Source organism: Cibotium barometz, chromosome 43 (genome assembly GCF_041138505.1).
Source record: "Cibotium barometz isolate CiBa-2024 chromosome 43, ASM4113850v1, whole genome shotgun sequence".
Lineage (NCBI taxonomy): Eukaryota > Viridiplantae > Streptophyta > Polypodiopsida > Cyatheales > Cibotiaceae > Cibotium > Cibotium barometz.
The window spans coordinates 29,972,536-29,991,774 of record NC_141088.1 but is presented as its reverse complement, the minus strand read 5'-3'; the positions used below and the strand labels follow the sequence as shown (position 1 = coordinate 29,991,774).

At 40.3% G+C, this 19,239-nt stretch overlaps 1 protein-coding gene across 1 annotated transcript; it reads right to left on the bottom strand.

Moving 5' to 3' along the window:
* Nucleotides 1-420: 420 nt before the first annotated feature.
* LOC147613796 (uncharacterized) lies at nt 421-16,876 on the bottom strand. Its single transcript, XM_086781309.1, has 5 exons — nt 16,798-16,876; nt 16,521-16,646; nt 8,342-8,589; nt 8,035-8,257; nt 421-497 (listed from the first exon to the last, which is right to left on the bottom strand). Exons 1-5 carry the CDS (start codon nt 16,874-16,876, stop codon nt 421-423), a joined length of 753 nt encoding a protein of 250 aa, XP_086637435.1.
* Between the last annotated feature and the right edge of the window lie 2,363 nt (nt 16,877-19,239).

The following is a 19,239-nucleotide window of genomic DNA, read 5'->3' as shown; positions in this document are numbered from 1 at the left end:
TATATTGGATTAATTTGAGTGCATGTGTATTTTCTATTAGTAGTTGCTTAATCTCATTTGAAATACTTTGCCCCCCAAATTTGCTCTCTAAGCATTGTCCCAGGCGAGCATAAACAGGACAAAACTGGACACCCTGATCTTGCAACAACCCTGAGGTAGAGCTTTAGCTAAGACATCTTTTTGATGATAGCAGTTGGAGACCTCATGATTGCCCCATTTCATGCAATATGTATAGTAGAGGCTAGGGTGGGGTCTCAAATGTGGACACTCCGTTCCGATATGGTTAGCTCGATAGATCGGGCCCCATACAAGATCCCTCTTTGGATAATGATGGGGTTGGCCTCCCCGATCCTGACCTTGGCCGGTTCTCCATTGTTGGGTCATTCTCTACATTAAAGCAGCGGCCAATTGCTCTACATTCTATCCTGATGTGGACTCCTTGCTTTTTCCATCAGGCTTTGTGCTAGTAGTCTTGAAGGACGCTTCTGCTGATGTGCCTTCACACAAAAACATGTAAAGGACAAAACCAATTTAGCCCTACTGACCTAGATGCCTTTGAAAACTTGAGTGATGTCTTGATATGAGTTACCATCTTAAACTTTAAGCATAAGATGGTCCAAGCATCAGGTTTGGGCCATTCGGGATTGTTAAGAGGGGGTTGGGGATCTCTTCTAGCTTGCCAAATAAACCTAGTTCTTTATCTACAAAATATGAGTGAGAAAAGAAAAAGATATTGTTCTGTACAAGATCACTTGGGCTTTAAGATATAAACATTGCCTCTCCAATGGATGCATGCATAGCATAGAAAACTCTAGTGAGGCTTTGGAGTGGTTGTTCCTCAACATAATTAGAGGGAAAAATATCTGCAGAGAGAGACATAAGAAAATGGAGAATCATAAGAAAATTTGAAACAAAAAATCCAATATTAGCATGTTGTTAAAGCTGTGTTTATGTTACACTGATAATTTGAAGGAAACCTTGGTCGTTGGCCTTGAATATCCAGGTCTCCAAGGGTATACACATGTTACACTATGGCAATCAGTCCTTCCTTCTTAGTATGCTTGAAGCCTTATAGCCGCCCCTTCCAATGATGTAGCATATTCCCCAGTTGACACACTCGATGTGGTCCCTTAGAGCTTGGTTGCATGTAGACCCAAGCCCCAATATTGAATCTTGTTGGAGCCCAAACGCCATTCTCATCTCTTGTGTGTTATGCAGCATAAGCTCTAGAGAGGAGAGAAAGTTCAGGGTTTTTAGTGCAGCAATGGAAAGCTTAAAAGAGGGTTAGAGTTTGAGAATAGGCTTCCTGAACCTAGAGTAGACTAAAGAGGGATAGAGTTTCTGCAGAGCAGCAGCAGCAATGGAGAGGGAGGGAGCTTGAGAGAGAGAGAGAGAGGGAGATTGAGAGGGAGGGAGCTTGAGAAGGAGAGAGAGAGAGGGAGATTGAGAGGGAGGGAGCTTGAGAAGGAGGGAGAGCTTGAGAGGGATGGAGTTTCTGCAGAGCAATGGAGAGCTTAGAAAAGGAAGAAATAGGGAGAGGGAGCTTGAGACTGAGGGAGCTTGACAAGGAGGGAGAGCTTGAGAGGTATGGAGTTTTTGCAGAGCAATGGAGAGCTTAGAAGAGGAAGAAAGAGATTCAAAATGAGCTTTCCAAACCTAGAGTATGTTGGAGGGAAGTTTGAGAGGGAAAACACACTTCATTAGGAACTCAATGGAGTCTTCTTGGGCCCTTTAATTTGGACATTTAGTGAAATGCTTAAAATGCTAATCCATCTTTGACCAAGCCTAGAAGCCTAGTCCTAAAAGCATATATTTGATTTTTCACAAAAATAAAAAAAAATAAAAAAAAGGAGATATTCCTAGATCTGGCCACCTAGGTGACTTTAAAGCTTTATAATGGGCTGTCAGTCAGTAATCATAGCCTGCAGCAACCTTTTCGAACTCCAAACATTCCAAAAATTCGTCACTTTCTTCCCCCCTTTTTTGTGTGTACACCAGATCTCTTTCTCTCTCTAAATCTTCTCTCTAAAACGCCCTGCACTCCTTCTCCATGGAAAAAAGCGTCTTTCTCTACTCCAAAAGCCATAGCTAACAGATCTGTACTCCTAAATGAGCCTTCTCTCTCCAAACCCACAGTAGTAGCCATGGCTTGCAGGGAAGAAGCTTACCATGAGCATTCTCTCTACAGTACTTGGTCCTCTCTCCATAGCTAGCAGGTCTGTACTCCTAAATGAGCCTTCTCTCTCCAAACCCACAGTAGTAGCCATGGCTTGCAAGGAAGAAGCTTACCAGGAGCATTCTTTCTACAATACTTGGTTCTCTCTCCAAACCCACAGTAGTAGCACAGAAGAACCTTTTCATGAAGTATTCTCTCTCTATATTGCTTAGCAGCCATAGCTTGCACTAAAGAAGCTTCCCATGATGCATTGTCTCCTTTGCATTTTCGTCTCACCATTGCCAACCCTCTCTATGTTTCTTTGGCTCCCTTTCTGGCTTCTTTCTCTATCCACAATGCAGCTCTAGAGAAGCAACCCTCATCTCCATTCTTCCCATTATTTTTTGATACCATATCCTGCTCCTTCCACTCCTATTCAACCCAAGCTTACAAGCCTACTTTCTTGTAGATGGCACTACAAGACATCACCAATAAGCCTTCTAAGATCCGCCTTCAGGTTGATTTGGAGACAGAATACGCAACCCTACGCAGTAGGCATGTTGCACCCAATATTTCATACGATCAGCTTCGAATGCAAGGAGCAAAGGCCATTGATCTTTGGATTGATGGAAATCTTTATCCACCAGATCCAATATCTGGTGCCCCTCCACCATTCAAAAGCATTACAAGTTTTCTTATGTTTGTTGGTGATGGTTTCAATGGGCTTCTTGGCTATTGTAGGAGATTACACATGTTGTGGCTAGATGAGGCAGCTGAAAAGAGGCAAACACAATTTGTCTTCGACCAGCTTCAAGCGGCATCGACTAAGCAGATCAATGGTTTGATGCAGAGGATTAAAGAGCTCTCAGAGGAGCTTGAGGTGCAGAAGAATAATCTAGCGGATCGTGTGCGCACAATAAATCAATTTACCGATAATTATGTTCGTCTTCAACACTCCACTCGTAATCTTCGGCGTCGTGTTCACCATTTCACTCATCTTCCCATGGGATATCACGCAAGGCAAAGAAAACGTAAAGCTGTTGGGTTGCTTTCAAAGACAGCAGGCGCATGCAAGAGGCGTAAACAAACAACCAGGTAAAATTTTTTGTAGGAATTATAGCAGCTTTGAGAAGCAATTAATGAATAAAGCATCTCTCATGGTTGACCATTGTGATTGTAGGGCTTGTGCAACAGCTATACTAGGATGTAACAACGCTGAGGACAATGTTAATGCCTCCCTTCTTCAGCATGTCCTTCAGGAGAAGGATATTATGGAAATGATAATTAACAGGTTCTGGTAATGATAAGCTGCGGGAGACCCTTCGTCAACATTTCTTGAAGGAAATCAAAGAAATTGTCACCCCCAAAGAGATGCTTGATATATGTGACTCAGCAGGTATTAGCCAGAAAGGTTACAGAGCAATGTACAGGTCAATCACTTTAGGGTTACGAGCAAAGGGAGTTACGCAATCCTTGCTTCCAACACTTTATAGCTTACAGATGGCAAAGAAGTGTGCTAATGGTGATATTGCATCCATGTTCGAGGGTGGGTACAAGTGGGTGGAGGATATTATGCCAATGCCAACAATCAAACCCTTTGAATACAATGCATATAACAATGTCTACATTGACATGGAAGTGCTACAAAAAGCAATGATTCAGTACTATGGCCTCACACTTGAAGAGACAGGTGGAAATGCCGTGTTTGTCTTGAAGCTGGATGAATGTCAAGTGGTTAAAGGTCAAAGACTGGAGCGTGTTAGTTTAACCTTGATGAGCCGAGCACTTAGAGAAAGGCCTTTAGAGACCCAAGAGTTGGATGCAACTGAAGACAGCAACAATAGGGGTCAAGGGCATAAGCAAGACTACTACGGCATTCAATCAGAGAAGAACATCTGGTGGCAAGCAGCATGGGTCCTCCCAAAAGAGAACCATGATACCTTGAGGTGGTATTTTGAACGGTCTGGCATTCAACATGTCTCTTGTCAGGTCAATGGTCAGAAGCTTGATGTTCCCGGAATAGGCTGCTTTAACGTTGAATGGCACTTGGGTGGCGATCTAAAAACCTTAAAGTGTATGTTGGGTTGTAAAACAGGTGCGAATACTATATTCTCATGTGTTTACTGTTGTCATTCCAAGACAGCAGTAGACTCAAGAGTAAAAGGGAAACAACCTAGCAAAGGCAAAAGTCAAAAACATGTGGGTGCAAAAAAAGCAATCGTTTTTGATGCTGAACAGAGGAAAGGATCAAAGGTATGGCATAATGGCATATTAAGTTGTGACCAGAGCAAGCCACCTAGTCGTGACCAGGAGGACAATGCTTGGAACCCAATCTTGGAAATTCCACTATGTCAAGTGCATGTGTGCACATTACATGCAAGACTGAGGATTTTGGATAAGCTATTGATGCTCCACATAAACTATGTCTGGAACATGGAGCCCGAAGATCGACGAGAAGAGTCAATACGTGCACTAGAGGGTGTACTTTCCTCTATGGGATTACATGCTGGAGCAGTGGTCTTGACAAAGGACAGAAAATCAAACCCTACACAAGACAACCCTAATAAAATTTGCATGGGTGGATCAAAGGCAAGACACTTGCTATCAAACCACTTGGGTTCTCATAGCCACACTGACTTTGAAATTTGGAAGAAGATATGTGATGTCACAACATATCGAGGAAATGATGCCAGGCTTGGCCTAAAACGTGCACATGTATGGGAGGTGTGTAATAAAATGGTCGATCTTCTAGAGCGACCTCACCTGGATGACCATGGTATTGAGGCACTTAAACAAGCCACTTGTAGATTCACAGAAGAAATGGTCGAGGCATGGGGAGAAACACACATTACTCACTACATGGTAATGTTGTATTTATTGTGTCCTTGTAGTATGTTCTTCATACTGTTTGTTGACTTTTTGTAATTTTCTATGCAGCATATATTGTATGCACATGGGCCATACTTTCTCGATAGATATGGCTCTTTAGCACTTTGGAGCAATCAAGGCATGGAGAAATCACATTACCAAGCAAAGGCCGTGTATTTTAAGGGCACTCGCCATGGTGGTGGCAAAGTCAAGAGTAATGCACTCCATGAAATGTTCAACTGGTTCTATCGCGTTCTGGTTGGCAAAAAAAAGGTAGAAAAGTCGCGGTAATTTGTCTCTTAGGCGTCAAATAATGAAAACTGTTAATGCAAGAAGAACTGAAGGATACAACAGATCAAATGCTAGGGAGAGACTACGGCAGTGGGTAGCAAGCAAGCGTCGGTGTGGTTCCTCATGGGCTTAAACTCTCTGATTATAATCTTTTTGTGTTTTTAAATTTTCTAAAAGTTTTAAAAAATTATATTTATAGACATATTTAAGTCATTTTTCATTTATAGAAACCACATTTCAATTTCTTCTTTGTGCTCTACTCTCTCTTGCCCTCCCACTATCTCTTGCACTCGTAAATACCTAGGCCATGCCAGAAGAACAGGAGCAAGACTTGCGGTTTTTCGATCAACTCGGCCCACTACCTGCTACAGCAAAAAGGACAAGTCTACCTATCGTAACAGAGCAAGAGGCAAAGGAGATGAGAGAAGAAGAGCGCAGGAAGGAGGCCGAAGAAGCACAACGCAGGAAGGAAGCTGAAGAAGCAGGGCCTAGTAGAGAAGCAGAAGAAGAGCGGCGTCGAAAAGAAGCCGAGGAAGGTCAAGGGCAGCCACCGGAGATTGTTATTGAGGCCGACACCCTAGAACAGCTAGAGGTTATCTTATAGAACAGGGAGGTCGAGCTCTTGTCCTACGGCATCACGAAAGATACCATTGACAAAGAGTTTGCTCTTGTGAGGGCAGCTTGGGAGACAGAAATGCAAAAGAGACAGCAGCCCAAAGAGGACGCAAGGAGGGCAAGCCAAGCACAGCCACAGGCAGCCACAACATCCAGGCGGCCAGTCAAGAAGTGTGGTAAAAGAATGGAGGGCAAGTTTCGGGACCAACAAGAAGAGGAAGAGCGTGCACAAAAGAAAAAGAAGTTCAGGTCTGAACGACCACCGTGGGAGAATCAAAGACCACCACCGCCTCCACCAGTTACAAAGAAGAAGAGAAAATGGAGGCCAGGGACAGTCGCGCTACGAGAGATTAGGAAATATCAGAAAAGCACAGATCTTCTCATCCCCAAGGCACCATTCTCTCGACTGGTGAGAGAAACAATGGAAAAATATTCTGACAGGGTTGACCGCATACAGAGCACAGCTCTTGAAGCTCTTCAAGAAGCTGCTGAAGATATTGTAGTTTCTGTTTTTGAAGACTCAGTGCTGGCTATGGTACATGCAAAGAGAGTTACTTTGAAGCCTGTAGATATGTCCCTAGCCCTACGTCTACATTTAGAGCGTAGCCTTCTACCTCAATAGGCTAACCCATTTTGTAATTCTCCCTACAAAATTTTGTAATGTTCCCAGATTCCTTTGTAGCTTTTTCACACATTAATGAAAACTTTGTGAGTTGTGTTACATTCTTTGTTGAGTCCATTTTTTTTGTATGCTCAGTGCCAATGAACATTTCATTTAAAAATTATAAAAGCACTATACACACAGGAAAAAACACACACAAACACACACACACACACACACACATATATATATATACACACACAAACATATATACACACATATATATACATATACAAATATATATACATATGCACATATATATATATATATGTACACACACACACACACATATATATGAATATTTATATATACAAAAAATGTAGATCCTATAAAGTCAACTAGAGAAACTTATAGAGTGCCTTATGAGCCTCAAGGCAAAAAAAATAAAAAAAATAAAAAAAATGCCATGTGCGCTACGGCGCGTTAATCTCTAGTTTGACCAGGTCAAAATGGAGATTTACGCGCTGTAGCGCACATGGCATTTTTTTTATTTATTTTTTGATATCTATGGTCTGGTGAGGCTCATATGACCATTATAAATGCACCTAGAGACCCTTATAGAGTGCCTTATGAGCCTCAAGGCCAAAAAAATAAAAAAAAATAAAAAAAAATTACCATGTGCGCTACGACGCGTTAATCGGCACTTTGACCAGGTCAAAATGTCGATTTACGCGCCGTAGCGCACATGGTATTTTTTTTATTTTTTTTTGATATCACATGGTCTGGTGAGGCTCATAAGACCCTTTAGGTGCCCTAACAGCCCTAAAATCTTATATATTTATATAAAATATTATATATATGTATATATATCTGATAATAGCCTTAAAATCTTATAATATCTTATGTCTTATATATATATATATCCTATACATCTTTTATATATATATATGTATATATATGTATATATATATCATTCAATAGCCCCAAAATCTTATATATATATAGGTACACACACACACACATATATATATGTATATATATACATATATGTACATATATATATACATATATGTGAGTGTGTTTACATCTATAAATACAATATTTTTTCATACCGCTCTAACCCAATCTCGATTACTTTTTTTAATCACGATCACAATTAAAATAAATCCTAAACAATTTTTTCTATGAACACATGAACAAAATCTTAAAATTGCGAGGCTTGAAATGGTATATCACAAGTACGCTAGGAAAAATCACAACTTACAATGCACAACAAAAAAATTTTATTAAACTTGGAAGAGAAGTTTGCATTACATCTTTTTAATAAGCTCTTGGAAGAGCTCAGGAGAGAGAGTTCTAGAGGCTGGTTTCTGGCCTAAGCTTTGGAATACATCACTCAGCTCATTGATTCCTTGAGCCTGAGAAAGGGCACAATGGCCTAAAACTGAGCCGGGATGGTTGCCCGTGAAGCAATACAAGGCAGCTTCCCTAGCTACCAAAATACATTTATTTATGTTCGAGGCTAAGGGGTTCTCCGACAAGACTGCACTAAGTGCTTTACATTTTAGGAGCTCGGCATAGGCGATCTCTGCATATTCTAAATGAAAAACCCGCACTATGTCGGCCCTGAGGGCAGGTATGTAGTGCCAAAGGGATGCATCTCGACCCTCTGACTTTGGCCGCGTTCCTCCTACGCGCATAGCAAACTTGTCCACTTCAAAAGCAGTCTGTCAACATGTCAATATAGAAGTTAGGAAGCGTGAAATGATACAAAAAATAATTTGCTTTACAACTAAGAAGTAAGGACATACCTCAGTTGCATCGTCACTTGCAACTAGTTGCTCATTCGTCAGGTTTATGCTTCCTTGGTCTTGAGCATCGCCAGCAACCAAGGGCATGTGTGGTTCAAAGGCAGCTACGCTCTCATAGAATTGCACTTCTTGCTTTATTTCAACGAGCGCTTTGGCCACTACAACTTCCAAGGTACTGCTACCAATATCATATGCAAGCGCTTTTGTGAGGTTGTCATCTTCAAAAGAAATTTTCACTTTTCCTTTGTCTTGACCCCCAGCATTCACGGCAATAATAGAAAGTGCCTCATCCTCACGAAACCCGAGTGTCTTGGCAATGTCATCCAAAAACAAAAACTCTTTCCCATCAATAATGATTGGATGCAAAGACATGATAACAAGGTCTGGGACCTCCTCGAGTACTTCATCGCCCTCTAGAACTAGGTCCGGAACCTCCTCCGGGACATTATCTTGTAGAGCCACCAATGCCATTGAGGCCTCCCATTGTTCTGTAACATTCTCTTCCTCAGCATGGGCCTCTTGGACCTGCTCCATTAGCTTTACTTTGTCCTTTTCTTTTTCCTTGCCACTTTCTTTCGCCACACCCTCTTGTAACAGAAGGACCAAAACCATGTCCCAGCTTAGGAAAGAAGTGCCGATGTTGCCCATTTGTAGTTCCAGGAGTAAGTCTTCCTCCTCATTTCTGTAGTCCTTTTCTGTGAGGGATTTTAAAAACCTGGATAGGCGAAATCTAAAATTCTTCTCTTCCCTGAATATGTACTTGATGAGGTCAACTGGAACCCATAAGCCCTCATCACCCTCAAACATGATGGAGTACGTGCTGATGTGTTCATCCATATACTGAATGACATCTGTAAAAGCATCCGCGTGTAGATGCATTGTTGCACGTACATCAATTTCTCCCTCAAACATAGGGACGATCTCATCAACCCTATGAAGTAACTCAAGCTTTCCTAGCTGTGCAATAAGTGCATCAAGTAGAGGTGCCATGCTATGAGTGATTGGAGGAAATAGAGAGTGTGTGATACAGAAAGGTGTGCGAAATTGAGAGCAAGTGTTAGGAGAGAACGATAATTGTCAATTGATGTAAATGAGTAAAGTATCGTTTATAAATGGGCGACCTTGTTATACAATTTTTAAAAACTTTTAAAATTTGTAAGTACCAAAATTTTTTTAAAAAATGGTATGCGAAAGCAAGAACGTATCCTTCCATCGCAAGGTCATTTCCAATTTACTAGTGGCTCACGCCACAGATGCTTCTGTGACCAACCTTACACTATCACAAAAAAATAAAACTGCACAAGACAATTGAAAAACCTTAATAAGACAGTGAGGCAAAAAAATTGAAATTGTATTTACTTCAATTCAAGATTACATATCCAGTGGTTATCTGATAGCTACACAGCCAGGGAAAGTAATTTCTCTACAAAGAAAAGATCGTTCCTGCCTTTTGCGCACTACTCTACCATTGATTATCAAAGCAAAATCACCACTGAGTGAGAATCGAAGAACTAAGTAGTCACGTAAGTTGGCAAGGGACCAGTCATCATTCACAGTAACATCTTCTACATCCCCACCTTGCATGGATATATGTAGCACACCCTGTTCTGTAGAGGTTGTGTCGGAGTCTAACGCCTCCCATTCTCCATTTGTAAGCTTCCATCGCCTGTAAGGAAACGCAATGGACAACTGTTGCTTGGCAATATGATAGCGCATCGCAACCTTCTCAACAATTACTCCGCATCTGATGGTGTCTCCATTGTGTTGAACAACTTTTTTATCCCATGCAGGTGATAAGAAACAAGTCAGAGCTCTCTCCCCCTTTGCAATCCATAAAGTTGGGGTACGACGTGTGTCACTTGTACGGAACAGGTACACAAAGAGGTGTAGAGGTATGAAGCAGGTTATGGTTGCTTTGTGAGATCCATATGTGCACTTCATAGCATTTTGCACCTTGCTTTCGATCTGCAAACAAGCCATGGCCACTGAAGCATTGTCTGGAATTGGCCATTCAATAGATGTGAGAGTTGGCGTAGGTTTTGGAACTAATTTTCCAGTACCCTTTGCTGTCGTGGGAACCACATATGTATCCTCATAGAAGAAGATGTTTCGTGCAAGAAGTTGTGCAGCTGGACACCCTCCAAAGATTAAACTACCAAGCTCCACATGGTATGCTTCAAAGGTTCCTGAAATTGCCTCCATAGGCTCCCATTCACTATAGTTTGAGGGAAAAATATCTACGCACAGGAACCCAAGAACAATCAAAGCAGTGCTCAGTATACCATTATTAGCACACAATTGATTTAAAAACAAGAATATAAAGTGGTGAAATAACTTACAATTTGCAGGAAATCGTTGATGTTGGTCATGGTCTGCTAGTTTCAGCTCTGTTGCCTTGTAAACATGTTGGACCTAGGCTAGCTTTTTTCCATCACGATTTTGTTTGAGCTCCAATATCCGCCCTTTCCAATGGTGACTTTGTATATCAACGTATCGCTTTGACACCTTGTGGCTTCCTCTTGTACTAGGCTGCATCGTAATCCAGTTCCACTTCTCGTACTGTTTGATGTTCCAGTGCCCATCCTCATCTTGACCGCTGCTACAAGAGAGAGATTGAATACTGATCGGAGGCCTTCGAGCTCTAGAAGAAGACATCAGATGTATATATTAGAGAGATTATAAACCTTGATGGCAAAGAAAAATAGAATGGTGAGAAAAAAACTTAGACTAGGGAGATGTAAAAAAGAGAAGGAGTTGTAGAGCAAGTTCCAAGGGCTTGGTTGTGCTATTACTGCACTTTGAAAGAGGATATTGGAGGGGATGAGAGGAGACAATGAGTAAGATTATGAGAGCCAAAGCATTTGCAACTCAAGCTTCCATAGCTTGGCTCCACTGTTACACTCTGTAAAAGGAGGTTGGACAAGGTAGAAGGATGTAAGTGAGGATCAAACTTCCCTAGCTTCTGAGAGGAGGTTGCAGATCAAGCTTCCATAGCTAAGCTCTGCTGTTACACTCTGTAAAAGGAGGTTGGACAAGGAAGATGGATGAAGTAAGGAAATGTAAGTGAGGATCAAACTTCTATAGCCTCTGAGAGGAGGTTGCAGATCAAGCTTCCATAGCTAAGCTCTGCTGTTACACTCTGTAAAAGGAGGTTGGACAAGGAAGAAGGATGAAGGAAGGAAATGTAAGTGAGGATCAAGCTTCCATAGCTTCTAAGAGGAGGTTGCAGATCAGAGGATCAAGCTTCCATAGCTTCTAAGAGGAGGTTGCAGATCAAGCTTCCATAGCTATAGATCTGGGTTTCTGAGTGAAGAGAGAGGTAGATCAAGAGGTAGATAGCTAAAAGAAGTAGTCTAGAGAGTGAAAAACGCCTTGCTATGAGAAAGGGGGAAGAGAGAGCGTTTTGGAGGGAACGTGGGAGAGAGGGATAGTGGAAAGTGAAGGGGAATGTGCATTGAATGCATGGGAACTCGTTTTTGGGCCTCTATCACTTTGGAGGCCTTAGTTAATGATGGCTGCAGGCTGCTGGCAGGCTGCAGCTATCCTTTTCTATATAAAATAGGGGAAAAATGCATATACGTTTTGAATTTTTGAGTTTTAGTTGATTTTGAAAATTTAAAAAGATCCTATTTAGCCTATTATTCTAAGTTTGACCACTACCTTCTAGGCTCTTACAAACCATTGGTTTCAGTCCACATGTAATCTCCCTATTTGTCTATTTCTTAATCACCTCCATTAGGCAATGAAGGGCCCAAAAAGACTCCATTGAGTTCCTAATGTTGGGAAAAAATTAAAAATTTTCAATTTTTAGGGTTTTTAATCTGCGCGATTCTAGGTGGGGGGACCTCTAAGTTTGGGCCCAAGAGGTAGGGGGACAAGAGTAGTAATTAGGCCCCATTAGCAAACCAAAGCCTAGGCCCCCTATAGGGTCAAAGAAGTCAAAAATGTGTACCCACGAGCCCTCTTCCTATTGGTCCATTCCTAATCAAAAGTTAATCCAAGGGGCCCTCTTTGGGTCCAAAAAATTCCTAATGTAATGCATCAGCTACATTTAGGTAGGGAATCTTGCTAGATTTGGTCGGCTGAGAAAAGGAACAAACGTGGCAAATGTGTCGTGGCCATGTCTTGATAAGAGAACCGGTTTTTGCTCCTTGTTGGAAACTGTATTTGTATGAGAAACCTATTTTTTAAATGATTGTTTTACGTTAAGAATGTTGGGGGAAGCATTTTGACTATCTTATGGAATGAAGTCGTGGGGGGGCCTAAGTGCAAATGTTGCAACAGCTGATGGAGAGTCAAAGAAGGACGTCTCGTGGCAAGGTCAGCCGAGGTCTTGACCAGCCTCGGTTCAATTAAAATGGTGAGCTTCCGGTAGGGTGGATGAGGGACCAAGGAAGCGGCCTATGAGTGAAGCGCTAGGTCACCCTGCAAAGGAACCTAGAGGGTGCTGACCATACGGTGCTCGGGCTGTGGATCACCCAGGATACCTACCCATGCGTGCGACGAGGAAGAAAATGAGTTGGAGTTGTTTTCTAAACACGGGCATGGATCTGGTTGATTGGCCTTCTTGGTCTTCAACAGATGAGTTCATGGCTTTTTTATAGGGATCTTGTTGGGTGATCTAGCTGATCTTCAATGGAGAGTCCATATGGATTTTATGTGATTATACTCCTAGGTACTATGGGGGCTAGGAACTTTTGAAAAGGCCCCTAGGTGAGCATGTGGTGAGTATTCTAGTTGCCGATGATGCCATAGGTACGCTGAGAAAGGAATGACTGAAAATTGGATTTACGGCGATTGGAAAGTAGAAAAGTTAGAAATTGGACCTAGAAATGGAATACTGAGGATTATGATGGAAACATTGTGGTTTTATTGCAATGCTGTTTTTGGAGTCTAAGAAAAGGCAATTTCATATTGGGTGTGTAAGTGGTGTGTCTAATTAATTTGTGCATGAGAGCCGGCTAGGGGGCCTGGGAACTCTTTTTCCTAGTACCCGGGACAATACATAACCAAAATGTTATAATGGATCCTATCAATACAGTGGTTGGGTGGTTGGCTAACCCATGGGATTGGATGGGGTTAGGCTGGATTGATGGATTCCTATAATAAAATTCAATTCTGTTCACGTTACGACAGTTGAAGTAAGTCACAGGATGATTCTTGTTCTATGGAAAAGAATTAATGGCTGTGCCTCTTTTAATGGGGAAAAAAGTGTTGGTCTCTATGAACCAAGTGCAAGTTCCTCCTTTGATTCGGCCATGTGACCCGTGGGTTCGGTCAGAATACAAAGGATAGTTAAAGCCCTGGACTACATTAGAAGATTTTCCTGGAGGAATCGCCTATGCTTTCTGGGCGAGGGAAGTTTTTTCCTCCTCTATCAGCATAGAACCATGCCCTATCCTGAGCACTCCTGATAGAATCCCGAGCTTCGGTCAGCATTTCCTGCATATCACGCGAGAAATCCCTCGATGCATCAAGCTCGATGTCCTTACGACTGACATCAAGAGGTGCCCTGGGTTGATACCCATACATAAGCATGAACAGACTAAAACCAATAGCCGTATGTTTAAAACTGTAGGCAAATTCCATCATTGGAAGATAATTTTTCCAATTTGATGTTTTTCCAGAGACATATGCATGAAGCATATCCTCTATAATATGTCAAGTCCCACATCTCAAAGCATGGAGAGGAGATGTGAACTTGAGTCCATATTTGATGTGTTTGAATGATGATATTGATTTCATGGTCAGTAACGTGTACTTTCGGATACTAGGTTTGCGTCAGGGTGACCACAATGCAAAAAAAAATGTCATTTATCTGTCTATGTAAACAATAAAATACGTAAACATGCATGATCAAAGGTCATAAAACTAAATCCGATAAGGCAGAAGAGGATGGAGCATGCTAAATGGAATCGGATATGTTCTTGTCTTTTAGACATTGTTGACAGACTAGAGGTAAAGCCATCTAGACCAGTTGCCATCATATTGATGGATCACCCATATTTACTTTGTCTCCCTCCACCCCCAGCAAAGATGGTGCCGAGACCTCTAGAGGATGATAGAAGAGAAATTGTGTTGGATTTGAATGGACTCTTGGTGAAGCTTGTTGAGTACAATCATGGACAAGAACCCCCACTGTATGCACCACAAATGGATAGAGTTCAGGAGAGCAAGACACGCATTGTGTTTGTACAAAGAGATGCTCCTGCTTTCTTAGATTTTTGTCTTTAGTGGTTTGAAGTATTCATTTGGAGCACTTCTCGACTAAAGAAAGTTGAAAGAATTCTAAACGCATGTTTTTCATGCCAGAAGAGGAAGATTACAAGAGTTCTAGCACAGGGTGAGTGTGATGAGGCATGCTTTCTTGTGGATAAAAAACCTATCTTTTTTAAGACTTTACATCGCACCTAGAACCGGTTTAGCTGGTTATCTAAAGAAAACACTATCATTTTGGATGACTCATTATACAAGGTGTGCCAAAACCCATCCGGGACTTGGTTAGTACTTCCAAAGTTTGAGCTACAAGATGATGATGAAGTCTAGTCGTTCTTGATTGAGCATGTGCATCCCTGGTTGTTTCTATGTCTTCAATTGAAGGATTGTCGAGAGTACACAGCATGCATGGCGCATTCATTGTACTGTGACAAAGAGTCGATAGCGGTCATGGAGATCATTGAGTACAATGAGATGGGAAACCAAAGACGAGGGGAAAGGAATGCATGATTATGAACATGGATTTTTTTTTTGTATGCTTGTAGCATGAGCATGAGGCTGGCCACCTCTTGTCTTAGTTGTATGGCTAGTTGGAAATATGTACAATGGACTTTGTATTAGACCACTACTCAGCTTGTACACTGTGTTTGCTCTAGTGAATGATAACATATACCCTAGAGTTGTATTATTGGTCAAGTTGTAAATTGGATTTCTTTTGGTCAGCTTGTGAACTAGAAAGTGTACTAGTAATAGGGTACTAATAGGCTCGTACAAGTGTATTTCACTCATAGGATACTAACAAACTACTAATTAGACTACTCATAGGGTACTAATAGACTACTAATAGGGTAATAATATGCTATTACTAGTGTCACTCACTCATTGGTACTAACATAGTATACTAACAAAGTACTAAAAGGATACTAACAGGCTAGTACAAGCGTATTTCCCTCATAGGATACTAATTAGACTACTCATAAGGTACTAATATGCTATTGCTAGTGTGTTTCACTCATTGGGTACTAAGAGAGTACTAACAGAGTACTAATAGGGTACTAACAAGCTAGTATAAGTGTATTTCACTCACAGGATACTAAGAGACTACTAAATTAGACTACTCATAGATAGGGTACTAACAGGCTACTAATAGGGTACTAATATGCTATTACTAGTGTTCTTCACTCATTGGGTACTAACAAAGTACTAATAGGGTACTAACGGGCTAGTACAAGTGTATTTCACTCATAGGATACTAACAGACTACTCATTAGACTACTCATAGGGTACTAAAAGACTACTAATAGGGTACTAATATGCTATTACTAGTGTGCTTCACTCATTGGGTATTAACATAGTACTAATAGGGTACTAACAGGCTAGTACAAGTATATTTCACAGGGTAATACTGTTGCTAGACTACTAATAGGGTACTAACAAATTACTATTAAGGGACCCACTACTAATAGGGTACTAGTAGGATACTACTAATCTAGGGTAGAATAGACATATACTACTAATAAACTACTATAAGGGTCTAATAGAATACTATAAGTAAACAAATCAGACAATTAGACTAGTAAAGTGATTTTTATTAGACGGCATAATGTACGTAATGCACCACAATAATAGTCAAGTACACTCATGAACTATTCATGAGTGTACGTGTGTGTGGTGGAGAGACCCGCAGTTGCATACGAGACAGTACAGAAGAGAAGATAGACATGAAGAGAGCATAATAATCAGAATTAGAATCTTGAATGTTTCTTAAACTCAATCAAAATGTAGGTTTGTTACATGTCAAGTGGCATGTTATTGTATATTGATTCAGACACTGCATTTGAAATTAAAAAAACCTTCCTTTCATTGTTGACTGATTCCAACTGAACCATTGGGAACTTGATGGCCTTGAGGTTAGTATCAAGAAGGAAATAAGTATGAACATCAAGTCGGTTGTAGTATATACCCTTGATCGCATAACAGTCTTTCTCAATGATGTTTTTCCATCCATCACGTAATGTTCGTTCTGCCTTAAACTTTGCAGTAGTACAATTTATGATGTAAAACTCCACACCTTCAGAATTCCCAACCTCTGCATTAACAGAAAAATTATCCCCAATGCTCACAGCATACTGAGAATCTCATGGTGTCCTTCATAGGTGGCATCATTAAATATGTCATCATTCGTGTGCACACCTGGTGCTACGGGCTCGATGATATGATATTCCCATTGTTGCACATACGCTTTGTTGCAACATCTTTTCCATGCACCATGTATGCAGGCACTACAAAAACATGATAAATTTCATGCTCGTGACCCATTAATGCAATGTATAGAACGTGTTTTATCAACTGACTGGTAGTCCCACAAAACTAATATGTCAACCTCTGTAGCCTTCACCTCCCAAAACAATCTAGCCACAAATTTTCCTTTGATGGGTAGGAAGCTTGAGCTACATTTGACAAATTCGACCGAAGAAAGTTGATCATGTCAGCAACACACTCTAGTCGCACAACATCCATTTTCAATTGTTCATTTGTGAGGGATCTCTTCACAACAACCCCTGCTCCATCATGCAAGCATAAAACAATGTTGCACAAAGAGCGTATCATGCTTCATATCATCATAGATGAAGAAATGGACAATTTTTTGAATCTCAACCTCAATTCGAATGTACGCTATGTGCACAAGAATATTTACCTGCTTTGAATACCAATGCATAGACTGAATCTCATTTTGCTCTTGAAATGAGTAGTTCTCAGCAAAGTCAACAACATACACAACAACATCAAATGGAAAATACAACACACACTCTTTCAACTACTCAACTTGCCACTTGTATATAAAGTTGTATCGAATAAAGTTTGCAAGGTGAGTCTGAAACAAGTGTATTGATTCTTTGCAGCTCATTTGTTTGATTATCAACACTTTCCTTTTCTTTGTTATTCCACCCCTATCCTTGTAAGCCACATCCTCAAAAACCTTCATTGGAACAACTATTTCACTATCAAAAATCTCACGCCGACAAAAAACCAAAATTTTTGGCCCATGCTTTTTGTGTCGTCCCATTGTGCAGTCTACATGATGAGAACTAGAAGCTATAAGCTTTTCACATAGCATATCTTTCCAAATAGACATAACACTTTTGAAGGTGTGATCAATAGATCTACATGTTGACCTACCACCATTACTTTGGCATATCTTATAGTTGCACAAACAACCTGCTCCATGAAATCCATTCCTGGCTGTCACATAAAGTTCATTAAATCTTTGAGGAAGATCATTTGTACATGCTGAATACAACAACATGTGTATCTATCTTTTAATTTCTTTACAAAATAAGGCTTCAAGTATTCAAATGAGCATTGTTGAACTGCAATATCCAGGTGCTGTCTTTGAATTCCAAGAAAAGTTATACCTGCAGAAATAGAAAATTTTTCATTTATTACATTGCATAATAATGTTGAAATAGAGGTAATTAGCATAATATATTACTAGCAATCCAAAGAGACATGACTACTAAAATTAGTAGACTAGACTACTATTTATAGTAGACAAGACTACTAATTAGTAGATTGAACTACTGTATAGAACACTGAACTACTAATTAGTATACTAGACTACTAATTAGTAGATTGAACTACTCTCTGGAGACTGAACTACTAATTAGTATCATGTCTACTAATTAGTAGATTGAACTACTGTCTGGAGACTGAACTACTAATTAGTATCATGTCTACTATTATCAGTAGCGTAGTCTACTAATTAGTAGTTGCCTCCTAAACAGTAGTCCGGACTACTAAATAGTAGTCCACTCTACTAACTAGTAACTAGTAATTCAAAGAGACATGACTACTAATTAGTAGACCGGACTAATGTTTATAGTAGACAAGACTACTAATTAGTAGATTGAACTACTGTATAGAACACTGAACTACTAATTCATAGACTAGACTACTAATCAGTGGACTGGACTATTGTTTAGGAGGTAACTTCTAATTAGTAGACTGAACTACTAATTAATAGATTGAGCTACTATTTGGATATTTAACTACTAATTAGTATCATGTCTACTATTATCAGTAGTGCAGTTTACTAATTAGTAGTTGCCTCTTGAATAGTAGTCAAGACTACTAATTAGTAGTCCACTCTACTATAACTAGTAACTAGTAAGTAGTTCAATCATCAAAACAGTAGTCCAGTCTACTAATTAAAAGTTTAGTCTCCTAAACAGTACTCCAATCTACTAATTAGTAGCCTTCTCTACTACAATTAGTAGTCCAGTAGTCTACTAATTAGTAGTCCTATCTACTATAATGAATGAGTAGTCCTATCTACTATAGTGAATGAGTAGTCCTATCTACTATAGTGAGTAGCCTTCTCTACTACAATTAGTAGTCCAGTAGTCTACTAATTAGTAGTCCTATCTACTATAATGAGTAGTCTAGTCTACTAAATTGTTGTCCAGTGTTTTAATTAGTAGTACAGTCTCCTAAATAGTAGTTCATAACATTCTAGTAGTAAGTAGTCCAATATCTAGTAGTCATATCAACAATCAACCCATAGCTAGTAGTTGTGTGAATAAGAGGCATACTTGAGAGACTTCAAGTAAATGAATTGGGTGTTGCACAAATGACTTCCTCCCTATCTGTTTGTGTCACACATCCTTCTCGTTTGGTGACAC

Coding starts and splice junctions, on each gene's coding strand:
- LOC147613796 (XM_086781309.1), bottom strand. CDS start 16,876: ATGGGTCACGAGCATGAAATTTATCATGTTTTTGTAGTGCCTGCATAC. Junction 16,647..16,797: donor AAAAGATGTTGCAACAAAGC/GTATGTGCAACA, acceptor CTGTTAATGCAG/AGGTTGGGAATTCTGAAGGT. Junction 498..8,034: donor AGCCTCGAACATAAATAAAT/GTATTTTGGTAG, acceptor TTTTGTGTGAAG/GCACATCAGCAGAAGCGTCC.